Raw genomic sequence first — 17,603 nt, 5'->3', positions numbered from 1 at the left:
TGTAGTGCTCTGCAGTGCAGAATCCTCTGTTCACCAGAACCTGATACTTCAGGGGTGTCTCCTATGTATGTTGCTTGTGCCCAGCTCTTGTGTCCTGGCTGCTTTTTCCTTCAGTCCTTTCAACTGAAAAGGCTCTCTTTACCTGTTGTGGGCAGTATTGAGTCCCCAGCTAGGGTGGGGCACACAGTTTTAACAAGGTACACCTCAGGCTTCCACAGGGCCCGCTCCTGCTGCTGCTGGCACTGAGGCCCTTAAAACATGTGAGTTGGGAGGTTTGGTGTTGGCAAGGTTGCAACAGTCTTCTGGGGGAAGACTTCTGCAGCACTGGGACTGAGGTAAATGTGACTGGGAAGGGTGGATCCATCAAAATCTGAGGGTCCAGGGCACAGTGTAAGCAAGTTAGGTAGTGAATGTGGGCACAACTCTGGGGGAACATAAATCTTATAATAGTCAGTAATCAACTGTCTAAAGATAAATTCTATGTAGAGTATTTCTATTGAAAAGATTGTCTGATCTGAAATTTAAGAACTTCTGTTCATCAAATGTCAGCATAAATCTTACCTTTTAATCCAGTGGAAGACATTATCTTTATTACACTGGACAGCAAATGTATCTTCTCTTAGTTCCAGGAGAGACACAATCTCTGTTTTCCAAAACTGTAAGCAAACTTGCCGTCTGTTCTTGAGGAGAACACTATCTCTATTATCCAAGGTTGTTTGTTCACTATACAAATATCCTTGAAGAGATAGAACAAAAACCAGTCAGTGATTCTGCTGGCTAGATATGCAGAAACATGAGATACATGGAGAATTGCTGCCCAATAAATATGATAGTAATTTTATTACATATACATAAAGATTATCAGATTGAGCACACACTCTAGTATGTTACTTGCAAGAGGCACTCCTAAAATATGAGGACATGAAAAGGTTGAAAGTCAAAGGATAGAAAAAGTTCTCTGTGAATGCTAACCAGAACAAAAGATGGTATAACTATAGTAATTTTAAGTATTGTATTCTTCAAAGCAAGAGGCATTACTTGTTATGAAGAGATCATTTACAATGACAGCAGAATCAGGCAGTGAGGTAGATAAAACAATTATACGTGGGCATGCCCTCAACAATGTAGCTTTAAAACAAATAGTTGGGTCAATTAGATATTGGTGATATTGAGTCAATTAGATATCCTTATGAAAAAGGTAAATCTTGACCTCTACCTTACTATGTACCCAACTACTAATTCTAGATATATTGTAGATCTGAATGCGAATGGTAAAATTATAAAGCTTTTTAGAATAAAACATAGGAAAATATTTGATGGCCTTAGTGAAGGAAGACAGATTTTTTTACATAGGACAGGAACCACATAACCATAAAGGAAAAAATAAATGGTATTACATTAAAATTTAAGAACTTCTGTTCATCAAATGTCAGCATAAAGAGTAAAAATGAAGGCAATCTTTTTTTTTTTAAGATTTTATTTATTCGACAGAGAGAGACACAGTGAGAGAGGGAACACAAGCAGGGGGAATGGGAGAGGGAGAAGCAGGCTTCCCGCGGAGCAGGGACCCTGATGCGGGGCTCGATCCCAGGACTCTGGGATCATGACCCGAGCTGAAGGCAGGCGCTTAATGACTGAGCCACCAGGGCGCCCCAAGGCAGACAATCTTTTCAATAGAAATATTCTACAAAGAATTTATGTCTAGCATATGTAAAAATAGGGGCACCTGGGTTGCTCAGCCACCCATGGACGTGGAGTGGTAGCATTTCATCCCCTACTGGTGAAAGTGTAAATTGGTTTAACCATTTTATGAATCTGTTTAGCAGTATCATGAAAATCTGAACATATACATATTCTCATTCAGGAATTCCACTCCATGTTACATCCTCTTTTAAGAATATACCTAGAGGAAGTGCAAATGTTTACAAAAGGACATGTACATGAATTTTTAAAGTTGCACCACAATTCACAATATCACAGTGAGTAAGTTGTGGTGTGTGTGTATTCTAGAATGCTATTCAACAATGAGAAGGCATCATCTATTGTCATATATAAAAACATGGGTGAATTTTTCAAACATCATACGAAACAAAAAAAGCCTTAATATATACATACTTTATGATCCATATTTTATAAAATCCTATAAGTGCATGAAAGAGCCTTTGATCTTCTGGCAATGTTGGATTTTTGATCTGGGTGGTAGATTCGTAGGAACAGTTACTTTGAAAAGTCATCAGTATGTACAAATGTGATTTGTGTACTTTTTTGTACACCAATGAAATCTTTACATAAAAAGTTGATTGGAAGTTCTGTGCATTGGTTGGATTTTCAACTGTTTTGTTTCCTTTTGGTGTAGCCTTCAAAGAGCTAGCCATTTAATTGTTGAACTCCCTGTGCCCACTGTTTTCTTATTGCCTAGGGCAATAGCCTGACAGCCAATATTTTCCTACCTGAGTTGGGTTCTCTGTTTTTGCTCACAAATGTTTGTGGTTTTCTGAAATCTGTAGTTGTTGGGTTCAAGCTGAATAAACCAAGAGCCTTTTCCTGGGTCAGTTATATGGCACAGGGATGGGGATAGACTCGGAGCTCAAACATTTTATATAGATTGCCATCCATTCCCCTTGTTTTTACCTTTATCTCACTCCTGCTTTTAGTGGTACCTATTGCCCTTCATTTCTGAGATTCTGGGGTAAAATGTGGTTTGCCTCTTCTCAATTTCCTTACCTTCAGGCTTACTTCTCACGCTCTGAAGTCTCCTGATTCAGTTCCAATTGCCACAATTTTCTTGATAAATATTGCCCCCACTCTATTTATTTGTACTGGTTTTGCTTTTTAATGAATTTGTTTGTGAATGTCTACCTTTTTTCAAACATTCATATGTTTACTTTGTGCCCAGACACTTTTCTAAGCAATTAAATATTGACTCATGTAATTCTTATAACAACCTTATCTTGGTGGTACAATTATTTATAGATTTTCCTTAGTAGCATCTCATACATTTAGTTGTAATTTTCATTATTTTTCTGTTCTAAGTGTTTTTTAATCATGATTCTCATTATATTTTTATTTAAGTCATGTCTTATTGAGAAAAGATTTTTATTTTTAAATATATGGTTTTGTTTCTCTTTTTAAATAACTGTTCACATCGAATAATACTTTCCATATCTTTAGTTATGTTGTAAGCTAAGTCTCTGTTTATGAGAAAGCAGAGTCAAAATACTTTGCTTATGGATTTTTAATTTTCTGGGCAATTTTAACATAATTTATTTTATACAATGTCATTAGGTATATACCTGTTTATGAACTACATTTCATGGCACATTTTTTTTAGTACTTTATTTTCAGACTTTCCTTTAAAAAATACCCAATTTGATAATTTTTTTAATAGTTAAGCTTTATCCATTTACCATTATTGTGGATTCTGACATTTTTAAGTAACTTTTAACTTCTTACTTACATTTCTTCATTTATTACCCTTCAATTTGCTTCTTTTCCCCCCTACTATCCTGTCTTCTCTCAATGGACTCATTTTTTTTTTTTTCATTTTATCCCCTTTGTTTTGTTCAGGAGATTTCAACTACCCACTGTTAGTTCACTAGCCCTACTCTTCAAGAGTGAGTGCATGTATTCTTGTCTAGTCTAGATTATTAATTTTATCATTTTATGAATTAGCTAAATTATCATTCTTTTGCAAGTAAGATGCCATTTGGCAGATTTTACAATTTTTCTTTATTTTTGATGATATGAAGTTTTCTTACCTTATTTCTGTATGTCTTAGGATAGATTCAATTATTTATTCTTAATCCTTCTCTGTAGTTGGAGTGTTCTTTTATTCCCAGAACTAATATTTTTTTTTTAAAGATTTTATTTATTTATTTGAGAGAATGAGAGATAGAGAGCACGAGAGGGAAGAGAGTCAGAGGGAGAAGCAGTCTCCCTGCTGAGCAGGGAGCCCGATGTGGGACTCGATCCCGGGACTCCAGGATCATGACCTGAGCCGAAGGCAGTCGCTTAACTGACTGAGCCACCCAGGCACCCAAACTAATATTTTTTTTAATGATGGAAATTTCTCATTCTCAGTTTCAATATTTCATGTATTATTTCTCTGGAATTTATTTCATTATACTTCTCACAAGTGCTGTAAAACATTTTGTAGTGCCTCTTATTCTGTTCCCACTGTGTTTTTCTTAAAGTTACTTTCTGATTAATTTTAAATTTACAGAAAAAATTTGAAGATAGTACAGACAGCTCCCATACACTGCATACCTGGTTTCCCCTTTTATTAACATCTTACATTAGTGTGGTAGTTTTGTTATAATTAATGAACCAATATCAATACTAACTAAAGTCAATATTTTATTCTTATTTCCTTTGCTTTTACATAAGGTCCTTTTTTTTTTTTCTATCCCAGGATCTCATTCAGGATACATTATATTTAGTTGTCATATCTCTTAGGTTTCTATTGAATTTGACAGCTTCTAAGTCTTCCATTGTTTTTTATGACCTTGACAGCTTTGAGGAGTGCTGGTCAGGTATTTTTAGAATTTTCTTTAATTGGGAATTGTCTGATTCCGGCCCCCCCCCCCCATGATTAGACAGGAGTTATGGGTTTTAGAGGGAGGATTACAGAAGTAAAGTGGCATTTTCATCAAATCATATCAAGGGCGCATACTATCACCATGGCTTACTACTTTTGAATTTGACCTTGTTCAACTGGGTAATGTTTATCATATTTCTCCACTGTACTCATTGTCTTTTAACTACTTTTCTTGGTTATTCTCCTTTCACTCTCTTTTTTTTTTTTATTACATACTGCATGATTTACACAATTCTCTCTTCCAATTTATTAACTTTTCAAATGTCTCTGGCCTGGAACTTCAGTTTTTCTTTTAGCAATTATATTTTTAAATGTCCAGGTTTATTATTTTTTTATTCATCTGCTCTTATTTAATTCCTTTATCTTTTTATTTTATTTTTTTTGGAAGTTAAACTTTCATTTATCTTTTTGAGCATTCTAAAATTACTTATTTACAAGTCTCCCACAGACCCTCAATGATATAAATTTAATCTGATGTTAATGGGACTTTTTTTTTGCCTCATATTTCTCTTGCTATATTTCTATCTAAATCTGCCACTTCTTTATGTTTGGAGCAAAGGAGATTACATCAATGTATGCATTTACTGTGCTACTTTCATATGACTGGGTATTTTCTAATTATGTTTCCTCTTCTTTCTCCTGCTTGCCTTTATCTAATCCTTTATGCTTGATTGAAAAGAAAACTATTTCTCATAATGACTATTCTGAAATCCCATTTTGTTGTGAGATTGTTGATATTGCACACCCATTCACAGAACCAGTGGGTGACTTAGTTTAATTTTTGGTAATGAATCTCTGTTTCTGCACTCTTGTCGTTGGCATGTCTCTTGCTGTAAAGTATAGATCCAGGCAACTATGCTCTGAATAAGACGGTTCTCATCTTCCGTTTTGAATGGATTAAGTTCTGGGTTTATCTTAGATGCCATTACCACATAGGAGCAAAACTTCTCCATCATTCCATTAGGCCTATAGCTTTAGCCCTACTCCCAAATTTGTACTTCTCTTAAGTTTCAGGTTTGTTGAGATGTTTATCATGCCTTTAAATTTTCACTGTCTTTTTATTTAAATCTATGTTTGCTGTATGTTTAGAGCAGGGGGATTGCAGCAACGTATGAATTTTCTGTACTATCTTCAGCTGACTATTTTTTTTAACTGTTTTCTCCTCCTCCTCCTTTCTTTTAGGATTTGTTTTGCTTCCAGGAGGTGGACTTGGCCAGCTTCTGGGAGGTGTCATTGTTTCCACGTTACACATGTCTTGTAAAGCCCTTATGAGATTTATAATGGTTACATCTGTTATATCACTTATATTCTTTGGGTTTGTAATTTTTGTACACTGTGATCCAGTACCACTTGCTGGGATCAATGAAGATTATGATGGGTAAATATTATTTTGTATTTTGGATTTTTACATTCGAACCAACAATGTATTTCTCAGTCAGTTACTAATTTTCTAGTAACCCTATAAGTTTATACCATTCTTGGAATTATTCAACATGTAAAATAAATATAATGCGTACTTTCACCTTTCATATTAAGGACAGAAATACCATGATGGTAGCTTGTGACATGGCTGCTTATGCATAAAGTACTAAAGAAAAAAAGGCATTGAAATGATTCAGAACCAAGAAATAATATTCTGTATTAAAGTGGCTAACAACTAAGACAGTACTGTCTATACGAAGCCTTACCTTGTGTTCCTGAATTGGTATATCTGCCTTTTTATAGACGTCAAAGAATAGAACTGAAGTACATCTGGAAGTATGTATAAGTAACATCTCCTTTAAGCTAAACATGTGAAAATTCAAAGAACTTGGCAGAGATTGATACTAAACACAGGGGAACAGAATTTGAATAGAAAACCTAAGGACTGCACAAGTAAAATAAGTAAAAAATAAGAGTTGCACTTCTACCTACAATGGAGTAGCTTGTGGCAGATCAATGCTTCCACTGAGAACAACTATAAAAAACTGAATCAAGTTTAAAAAATTTATCTCAAGGTATCAGTGGATTGTTTAGGCAAATAGAAATTCCCAAAGCCCAAAATTCTGGAATAAGGCAGACCCTTAAGAAGAGAAGGAACTTTTTGCAGTTGGACACTTTAGAGATATTTGCTAATTCTCGACATTGGAAAGAAGCTGAGACTTTTGGCAAAGGTCTGGGTAAAAAGCATCTAGTTAGATGACAAGAAATCAGCACATATTTGTGACAGATGCATCAACCTAAAGAGACAAAAATAGGGCTGGGCAGGATATCAGAGAAAAGAGAGAGAGAGAAAAATGAGACAACACTCTGTTGGGTTTTCACTCGGTACATTTGTTGAACTATGAATGTAAGAGGCTGAAATCAAGCAGGAATCTCATAAAAAGTAGAGGAAAAGTCTAGCAGTACTGTGAAACTCTGTAGATAAGAGTGAGTTTAGAATACCCTGGGGAGAGGAACTGTGATGAACACTACATGTTCTCTGATATCTCTGTAAGGCTACGACCTAAGCGTGAGGGCCTTCCAGAAGTACTGGAGCCTAGCCAGGAGTTAATTTGGTCTCTAATGGATTAATTTGGTCATCCAGCCCTCTTAACTGGCAGCAGAAAAAACCAACACTCTAAAAAAAAGATAATACCAAAAATTATGAGACAAAACCGACAATAGGACAGACCACAGGGGATCCAGATATCATTATCAAATAAGAGTGTTAAAACAATATTGATAAGAGCAATAATACAAATGACTATGAATTTCTCTTCAGAAACCATGGGTTCAGAAGAGAGTAAAACGATATCTTTAGAATCCTGAAAGACAAAAACAAACAAAACAAAAAAAACACAACAAAACAAAACCAAAACTGTCGACTCATAAATCATTATCCAGTGAAAATACCCTTCAAGAATGAGAATGAAGTAAAGGTATTCTCGGGTGAAGGATGACTCATAAAATTTGTTATTAGCCCTAGAAGAAATTATTAAGAATTTTTTCAGTCTGAAGCAAAATACTCCTAGAGGAAAACTTGAAGGATAAAGGAAGAGTAAAAGAAATGATAAATAGACTAGTAAGTAGACTAATTTGTCATCTTAAGTTTAAAATATATATAACTATTGAAAGAGAAGTATAACATTGTCTGGTGTAGTTTTTCAAAGGTTGTAGATATTATACATATGACAATTATAAAGGGGGAGAAGAAAAGGACCTCTGTGTTTATAAGACTTACACATTTTAAATATTGTGGTAAAATATCAACTTGAAGTAGAAAAGTAAGTATATATCCATATAGTTTAGGTATCTGTATTTCTTGTCTTTGTATGGTCTGCACACTAAGATGGTTTTTATATTAGTAAGTGTCATGAAAAACAATAAAGAACAATAGGACTTACGGTTTCTACTCCAGTATGTAAAGAGCTTGTAAGTTATCACTCCCATCCTCACATTAAGAGAAGGGTTGAACAAATAAAAAAATCAACAGCAGAGGGCAGACTGGGCAAACTGCTGCCACCAAAAGTGAAGAGATAGGCAAATAGAATTGTAGTTTACTGGGAGCAGAAGCCATTGGAATTGAATATTAAATGGCACTTGACTAATTGCTGGAGGTGGAATACGGAATAACTTGAGAGTTAAAATCTCCTGGGGACCCAGTTGTAGGAGGACCCCACACACTTTCATGACTAAACATCCAGGTGCTCTACCAGGTTCTCACAGTGGAAACTGAGAGAAAAATCCTCTTGTGTTTTGGGCAGAAGGAGAGGGAAAACAACCATTTGAAATATGCCCAAGAGAAGTCCGCTGTCTGCAACAGAAGCCTACCCTGTCAGAAACCGCTTTACCAGAGTTTCCCCTGCCAAACTTTAAAAGGAGGACAATCAGACAAGTCAGTCCTTCTCCAACCTTCCTGTCTAACATAAGGGAAGGGAGAAAAAAAACTAAGAAAAACTTCTGAAGGTCACAGCTTAGAGACTCGGGTGCACTGGGGTGGAAAGAGACACAAAATCTAAGATTTAATTGTAAGATTATAGAATGATTTCCCCCAACAATATCTTACCACCACACCAATAGATACCGAGGGTTGTAACAGAGAAGCGCAGCTGAGAGAGGTGCAAGGCACACTCTATTTAGTAAAAAGATTCCAGGGAAACCCAAAGACAACCAGGAAGACAGAACAAGGATACCATGGGAAACTGAGGCCTTTGTCACCTACAGCTACAACACACTGTAGACACAGCCTAAGTCCTAGACAGATAAACACAAAAACCTCATACTAAACGGCCTATTTACCTCTGTTTTTGTTAACATGATACATAACGTCTGACTTTCAACACACACAAGCTATTCTAAGGGCAAGAGAACACGCAAACTGAAAAAACACAGCACGCATCAGACCCAGACTCAGATATGGCACAGGTTTGGCAATGATCAGACTGGGAACATAAAATAGCTATGATTAATATGCTAAGGGCTCTAATGGGAAAAAGTGGGCAACACAAAAGCAAAACTAGGTAATGTAATAGAAATAGAAATTCTAAGAAAAAATCAGAAGTAAATTTCAGAAAACAAAAACTGTAAGTGAAATGAAGAATCCCTTTCATGGGTCCATTAGTAGACTGGTGAGAACAGAGGAAAGTATCAATGACTGTGAAGATATGTCAATAGAAACTTCTCAAACTGAAAAATACAGAGAAAAAGATGAAAAGAAAACGAACAGAATATCCAAGAACTGTGCAGCAATTACAAAGGTATAACAAATGTACAACACATACAACAGAAGAAGGAGTGAGAGGAACAGAAGAAGTGAGTAATAATGGCTGAGAATTTTCCAGAATTAATAAACACCAAACCACAGATCCAGGAAGCTCAGAAAACACCAAGAAGGAGAAAAAAAAATTACAACTAGGCATATTATATTCAACCTGTAGAATCAGGAAACAGTGACAAAATCCTGAAAGAAGCCAGAAGAAACAAAACCTCACTGATAGAGGATTGAGGATTATTTATCTCAGACTTATCATACAAACAAGAAGAGAATGGAATGAAATGTTTAAAGGACTGAAAAAAAACCATTAACCTAGAATGCTATGTGCAATGAAACTGTCCTTCAAAAATGAAGTAGAAATGAAGATATTCTCAGATAAACAAAAAATATGGGAATTGTAAACCTGCTTTGCCAGAAATGTTTAAGGAAGTTCTTCAGAAAAAAGAAAGATGGTATGAATCAGAAATTTGAGTCCACCTAAAGGAATGAAGAAACATGCTTTGCAAGTAACTTACTTTGCAAGAAATGTTTAAAGAAGTTCTTTGGAAAAAAGAAAAATGACATGAGTCAGAAATTAGAGTTTATATAAAGAATCAAAGAACACCAGAAAATGAGTAAATTAAGATATATTTCATTTTTATTTTTAATTGGTGTAATTGAGGACTTGTGTTCAAAATAAATCATGGTGATAAGATGTTAAGTGTTTATGGATAGTGAAATGGATGACAAAAATCTTATAAAAGAGGAAGGAGGAATTGGGAATATTCTCTTATAAGGTACCTTCACTACTCATGAAGTGGTATAGTGTTATTTGAAAGTAGACTTAACTTGCGTGTATACTGGGAATTCTAGGGAAATTCCTAAAACATTTTTAAGAAATGTAATTAATTGCTGGTACAGCTGGGCAGCTCAGTCGGCTGAGCATCTGACTTGATTTTGGCGCAGGTCATGATCTTGGGGTCCTAGGATTGAGCCTTCTGTCGGGCTCTGTGTTTGGCAGGCAGTCTGCTTGAGGGTTCTCTCTCTCCCTCTGCTCCTCCTCCTCATGCACGTGTGCTCTCACTCTCTTTCAAATAAATAAATCTTTAAAAATAAAAATAAAAAGTATAATTGCTATTCTAACAGATGAGAGAAAATAGAATCTCATAAAATAATTAAAACCAGAGTAGGCCAAAAAAAAAGAGGGAAAGATGAAAGCAAGAAAGAACAATTAGTTGGCATGTAATTGTTCATAGTCATCTCTTATGATCTTTTATATTTGTGTTGTGTCATTTGTGATGTCTCCTCTTTCATTCATAATTTCATATGTTTAAGTCCTCTTTTTTTTTCTTGGCAAGTCTAGCTGAAAGTTTATCTATTTCATTTATCTTTTCAAAAAACCAGCTTTTGGTTTCATAGATATTTTTTATTATTTTATTAGTCTTTATTTCATTTATTTCTGTTCTGATCTTTGTCATTTCCTTCCTTCTACTAACTTTGGACTTAGTTTGTTTTTTTCCTAGTTCCTTGAAGTGTAAAGTTAAGTTGTTTATTTGAGATCTTTCTTTTTTTCTTAATGTAGGCTTTTATCGCTGTGAACTTCACTCAGAGTTTCTTTTGCTGCATCCCATAGGTTTTGGTATGTTACATTTCTACTTTTATTTATCTCAAGGTATTTTTAAAATTTCTCTTTTGGTTTCTTCTTTGATCCATTGGTTGTTCAGTAGCATGTTTTTAAATCTCCACATATTTGTGAATTTTCCAGTTTTCTTCTTGAAATTGATTTCTAGTTCCATACTATTGTTGAAAAAGATGCTTGATAGGATTCTGCTCTTCTTAAATGTAGTAAGACTTGTTTTGTGGCCTACTGTATTATCTATTCTGGAGAATGTTCCATATGTTCTTGAGAAGAATATTCTGCTCTGGATGCAATATTGTGTAAATGTTTGTAGGTCCATCTGATCCAATGTGTAGTTTAAGTCCAGTGTTTCTTTACCAATTTTCTGTCTGGATGATCTATCCTAGTTGAAAGTAGGGTGTTTAAGTCCCCTACTATTATTGTATTGCTGTCTGTTTTTCCTTTTAGGTCTGCTAAAATTTGCTTTATATATTTAGATGTTCCTCTGTTGGATAAATAAATATTTGCAAATGTTATATTCTCTTACTGCATTGATTCTTTTTCATTATAAAATGATATTTGTCTCTTATTACAGTTTTTGGTCTATCCCAGCTTTTTTTTGGCTTCCATTTGCATGGAATCTTTTTTCATCTCTTTACTTTCAGTCTGTGAGTGTCCTTACATCTGAAGGTCTCAGTAGGCAGTATATATATCGGTTTTGTTTTGTTTTATCCATTCAGTCATTCTCTGTCTTTTGATTGGAGAATTTCATCCATTATATTTAGAGTAATTTGAAGTAAAGTAAAGTAAAATGAAAAGATAGGTATGTACTTATTGCCATTTTGTTAATTGTTTTCTGACTGTTCTGTAGTTCCTGTTTCCTTCTGTCTTCTCTTGCTTTCCTTCTGTGGTTTGATGATTTTCTGCAGGGGTATGCTCAGATTCCTTTCTCTATATCTCTTGTGTGTCTACTATAGGTTTTTGGTTTCTGGTTACCATGAGGTTTACATAAAATATATTTTTAATGATCATTGTTAAGCTGATAACAGCTTAAACTTGAACACATACTAAAGCTCAATTTTTTTACTCTCACCCTACATTTTATGTTTTGATGTCACAATTTATGTCTTTTTACCCTTTGTATCCATTAACAAATTCTTATAGCTATATTTATTTTTAATATCTATATTAACCAGATAAACCTTATCTATAACTATAACCTTACCTATAATTATAATTAGATGAAACCTATCATTCAGCCGAGCTTGGGCTCTTGGTTGTCTCTCAAACTTTTGTGATTGTCCAAACTACCTTCTTTGTTCTTAGCGGGTCCTATTGAAAATGTGCTAGATCTCTCAGTGTCCCAAAAGGGAGAATAACAGTCAATATCTAGATTTAGGCTGATTGGAAGCTAGACCTTCAGGCAGTAGGTAAGAAAGAGGTGGTTTGGACTCTTCCAGGGAGAAACTGGGAGTTGTGCTTTTTTTTTTGCCTGTTCCCTCTTTGCTGGAGTTGAGTGTATAGCTGCAGGAGGGTACTCCTGTGCACATTAATGACTGCTTTTTTGTCTGCTATGGTCCTGTGGGACTCATCAGTGTAAGACCTTTTGGCTATGAGAGCCATACAATCCTGAGACCCATCCTTTGGGTGGCAACCACAAAAAATGGGGATGCCAGCATATGTACAAGCTGCTTCTAGGGAGACACTGGCAATCTGTAGTGAGCTGAAATGAGAAGGCAAAGGTGACGTCTAATGGTTTCCCTGATCTCTGGGGAGGATTGCAGTCAACCCCTACATGCCTTCTAAATTAGAGACCTGACCCTCAGACAGCTGGTTTTTAAAGTATTCAAATGGGCCTCTTTCAGGGAAAATGTGAAAGATGGGTGTTTTTTGCTTGCTCCCTCTGCACGGAGCCCTGTGGGAATAGCTGCTAAGAACTGTTTCTTTGTTTGATAACAGTATTATAGAACTCTGCAAGCCCTGTTGGTTATCAGAGTCAGGCCATCAAGGGGCTCTTTCACTGGGAGGATTGTGATACAGGCCCCTGGATACAGGTTAAACTAGAAGTCTGACCCTCAGGTAGTGACTTTTAAAATATGCAGCTAGGCCTCTTTCAGGCAAAGATAGAGATGAGCATTTTTTGCCTTCTCTTTCTGTGCTGAGCCCTGGGGAGATAGCCATGGTAAATCTGCAGAGCCCATTAAATGTTTCTTCTTTGCCACATCTCATGGATCTGTGGATGCAAGCCCCATTGATTTTTGGAGCTAGGTGTTTTGGGTGCCTACTACGACTCAGGTGTAAGTCTTAAAATTTGGCACACTAGATGTGGGGTCCATACTCTTCACTACTTAGGGAGAAGTTGTTAGTTGGGCGGTCCTTCCTGATTATCAGGCATTGTGCCTGGGGTAGAGTTTATGGTAGAAGTGTGTCTCAGGTTTTCCTAACTGTTTCAGTGTGGGTGATAGAATTTTCTCACTTTCCCAATGGATAGGAGGTATTCAGCTAGTTTTTGGATTTCTTTCAGGGGGAATTTCTCTGTGTGGCTGTAGATTTGGTGTCCTTGGGAGAAGGTCAGTTCTGGAGGCCCCTATGTCATCATCTTGGACTGTAGCCAAGATAATCTCTTCAACAAATGATGCTAGAAAAACTGAATATGTACATGCAAAAAAAAAAAAAGGCAAGGAAAACACCTAGAGACAGAACTGATTTACATGCTTCACAAAGATTAAATCAAAAATTAACTCAAAATGGATTATAGACCTAAATATAAAACACAAAACTATAAAACTTCTGGAAGATAACATAGGATAAAATCTAGATAACTTTGGGTTTTGTGATGACATTTGGTGATACAACACCAAAAAAAGAAGTATGAAAGAAAAAAATGATAAGTTAAATGTCACTAAAATTAAAATTTTCTCTCGTGAAAGACACTGTTAATAGAATTAAAAGACAAGGCCCAAATTGGGAGAAAAATACGTATTTGATACAGGACATATCCAAAATATTTAAAGAACTCTTAAAACTCATCAATTTACAGAGAAACAACCCAATTAAAAATGGCCAAAAAGTCTGAACATTCACCTCACTAAGGAAGATGTACAGATGCCGATAAGCATATGAAAATATGTTCGGTATTATAGCCATCAAGGAGTTGCGACTTAAAACAACAATTAGATACCACTACACATCTATTGAAATGGCTGAAATCCAAAAAACTGACAAAACCAAATGCTAGCGAGGATGTGGAGTAAAAAAGACTCACATTTGCTGCCACTGGTAATATAAAATGGTAAGTCACTTTGGCAGTTTGGCAGTTTCTTACATAGCTAAACATAGTTTTGCCATACAATTCAGCAATTGTGCTTTCAGGTATTTACCCAAATGAATTGAAAACTTATGTTCACACAAAAACCTGTCAGTGAATGTTGGTAGCACCTTCATTTATAATCACTAAAATTAGAAACAATCAACATACCTTTAAGTAGGTGAATAGATAAACTGTAGTGCACCGTACATGGAATATTATTCAGTGACAAAATGAGCTACCAATTCACAAAAAGACATGGAAGAACCTTATATGTATATATTGCTAAGTGAAAGAAGGCAGTATGGAGGCTACATATTATATGATTCCAACTATAAGACATTCTGGAAAAGGCAAAATTATTGGCAAAATTGCATATTGGATTTGGGCTTTAAAAAATATCTTATAGGGGTGACTGGGTGGCTCAGTCAGTTAGGCGTCTGCCTTTGGCTCAGGTCATGATCCCAGAGTCCTGGGATCCAGCCCTGCATTAGGCTTCCTGCTCAGTGGGGAGCCTCTTCTCCCTCTCCCTCTCCCCCCTGCTTGTGCTCTCGCTGTCAAATAAATCAAATCTTAAAAAACCCTTCTATTTGACCTTTTGAACATATGGAATACCAATGTAATAACTGATATAAGTTTAATTGTAAAAAATGTACCACACTAAGGCAACTTACTAATAATAGCTGAAACCGTGTGTAGAAGGAGAAAGAGGTATATATGGAAACTCTGTGTATGCTCAATTATTCTGTAGACCTAAAATTGTTCAAAAATATAGTTTATAAATCAGAATATAATAATTTAAAATGATTTTGAGCTGTAGGTACTTTTAAAAATGATTAATAATATAAAGTAAGACCCTTTGGCTTCATTCTAAATTTATATTTGGAAATTGTTCTGGGCTTTCACTTCCAGCCAAGATGGGATAACAGATTTCTTCCTACCAAAACCACCAAAAATTTGACAAAAAATTGAAACAGTGGTTTTCAAGACATTGGAATCAGTCATTGAAGGACAGTGGTACATGACATGAGAAGCATTCAAGGTGAGCCCTGCAATTCCTCCAGCTTACTGCCTTAGTAGAGTTTTAAGGTCATAGCACAGGGAATGGGAATGAGACAGATTCTGGCTGATTCCCTGAGTTGAGGAAATTGAGCTGCGGGTTCAGAGAGACCAATACAACTAGGGTTCACAGGATTGTGTACTAGAGGACATATCTGCAGAAGACCCCTTTAAGTATCCAGCAAAGTAGTAACTAGCATATGTGTGAAGAAAGTTATTGAGTCTAAGTCCACCAAAAGAATTAGAATTACAGTGTACACCTCTCATACAGGATTGGGAATAATATGTTTTCTCATCAGTCAAACTATGAAACCTCAAAAATCACAGTACGTAAAGTAAACAGAAGGATCTTGCCTCAGCAGTGGGTAATAATTAATTCTAAACTGAGTACTACTCTGGCTCTTCCTATCAAATCTGCCTATCAACTAAGAAAGATAAAAGTATTTCTGAGCAAATTAGCTGCATTTCAGAATAAAGCTTAAAAATATTCACAAAAATACAAAAATATTCAACATCTAATACTGAAATTTCCAAGGTCCAATATCCAGTAAAATGTTATAAGGAATTCAAAAAAGCAGAAAAATACAACCCATAAAATAAGAAGCTAAATCAGTTGATTAAAACTGACCCACAGCTGACACAGATGTTAATATTATCATAGTTTACACAGTTATTATATTAGTATTCCATATGTTCAAAAAGTTAAGTAAAAGATATATTTTTTAAAGATTTTATTTATTTATTTGACAGAGAGAGACACAGCGAGAGAGGGAACACAAGCAGGGGGAGTGGGAGAGGGAGCAGCAGGCTTTCCGCCAAGCAGGGAGCCTGATGCGGGTCTTGATCCCAGGACCCTCGGATCATGACCTGAGCTGAAGACAGACACAACGACTGAGCCACCCAGGCGCCCAGTAAAAGATATTTCTTTTAATTTTTTATTGTTATGTTAATCACCATACATTACATCATTAGTTTTTGATGCAGTGTTCCATGATTCATTGTTTGTGCATAACACCCAGTGCTCCATGCAGAATGTGCCCTCTTGAATACCCATCACCAGGCTAACCCATCCCCCCACCCTCCTCCCCTCTAGAACCCTCAGTTTGTTTTTCAGAGTCCATCGTCTCTCATGGTTCGTCTCCCCCTCCGACTTACTCCCCTTCACTCTTCCCCTCCTGCTATCATCTTCTTTTTCTTTTTTCTTAACATATGTTGCATTATTTGTTTCAGAAGTACAGATCTGTGATTCAACAGTCTTGCACAATTCACAGCACTCACCATAGCACATACCCTCCCCAATGTCTGTCACCCAGCCACCCCATTCCTCCCACCCCCACCACTCCAGTAACACTCAGTTTGTTTCCTGCGATTAAGAATCCCTCATATCAGTGAGGTCATATGATACATGTCTTTCTCTGACTGACTTATTTCACTCAGCATAACACCCTCCAGTTTCATCCATGTCATTGCAAATGGCAACATCTCATTCCTTTTGATGGCTGCATAATATTCCGTTGTGTATATATACCACCTCTTCTTTATCCATTCATCTGTCGATGGACATCTTGGCTCTTTCCACAGTTTGGCTATTGTGGACATTGCTGCTATAAACATTGGGGTGCACGTACACCTTCGGATCCCTACATTTGTATCTTTGTGGTAAATACCCAGTAGTGCAATTGCTGGATCGTATGGTAGCTGTACTTTCAACTGTTTGAGGAACCTCCATACTGTTTTCCAGAGTGGCTGCACCAGCTTGCATTCCCACCAACAGTGTAGGAGGGTTCCCCTTTCTCCGCATCCCCACCAACATCTGTCGTTTCCTGACTTGTTAATTTTAGCCATTCTGACTGGTGTGAGGTGGTATCTCAGTGAGGTTTTGATTTGGATTTCCCTGATGCCGAGTGATGTTGAGCACTTTTTCATGTGCCTGTTGGCCATTTGGATGTCTTCTTTGGAAAAATGTCTGTTCATGTCTTCTGCCCATTTCTTTTTTTTTATACTAATAGGTGCTTATTATTTTTAATGAATATTTTATAATTTTTTATTTTCAGTATCATATATATTATCCACATAAACAAAAGTTCTTGAGACCAGAAGTTTGAGAACTGCTCTTTCCAGCAGACACCCAGTGCCCTGTGAACATTACTGCTGATAGGTATGGCTCCTTAGTTCCTTGGCACATTCAATGTAAATTTTGCTTTAAATAAGATTCAGTAAATAATTTGCAAAAAAAAAAAAAAAGCTTCTTAAACTTATCTTCAGGCAAGGGAATTCAATCTGACAGTGAAATACAGAAGTCTAACCA

At 36.1% G+C, this 17,603-nt stretch overlaps 1 protein-coding gene across 5 annotated transcripts in view; it reads left to right on the top strand.

Moving 5' to 3' along the window:
- The window catches only part of SLCO6A1 (solute carrier organic anion transporter family member 6A1), a 117,424-nt gene that overhangs the window by 49,159 nt on the left and 50,662 nt on the right, over window positions 1–17,603 (top strand). For all 5 annotated transcript variants that reach the window (XR_012376963.1, XM_073888721.1, XM_025866846.2 and 2 more), the window contains one exon: window positions 5,780–5,975. Coding sequence is in view for 4 of the 5 variants with exons in the window: in XM_073888721.1 (XP_073744822.1) it covers window positions 5,780–5,975 (196 nt within the window). In the remaining variant the exon portion in view is untranslated. The remainder of the gene's footprint in view (window positions 1–5,779; window positions 5,976–17,603) is intronic.

The sequence above is a fragment of the Callorhinus ursinus genome, unplaced genomic scaffold, assembly GCF_003265705.2.
Source record: "Callorhinus ursinus isolate GAN/ISIS: 27379988/994484 unplaced genomic scaffold, GSC_fseal_2.0 scaffold3, whole genome shotgun sequence".
Taxonomy (NCBI): Eukaryota; Metazoa; Chordata; class Mammalia; order Carnivora; family Otariidae; genus Callorhinus; species Callorhinus ursinus.
Note: the sequence above shows the minus strand (reverse complement) of the source record. Positions and strands in the feature narration are given on the sequence as shown.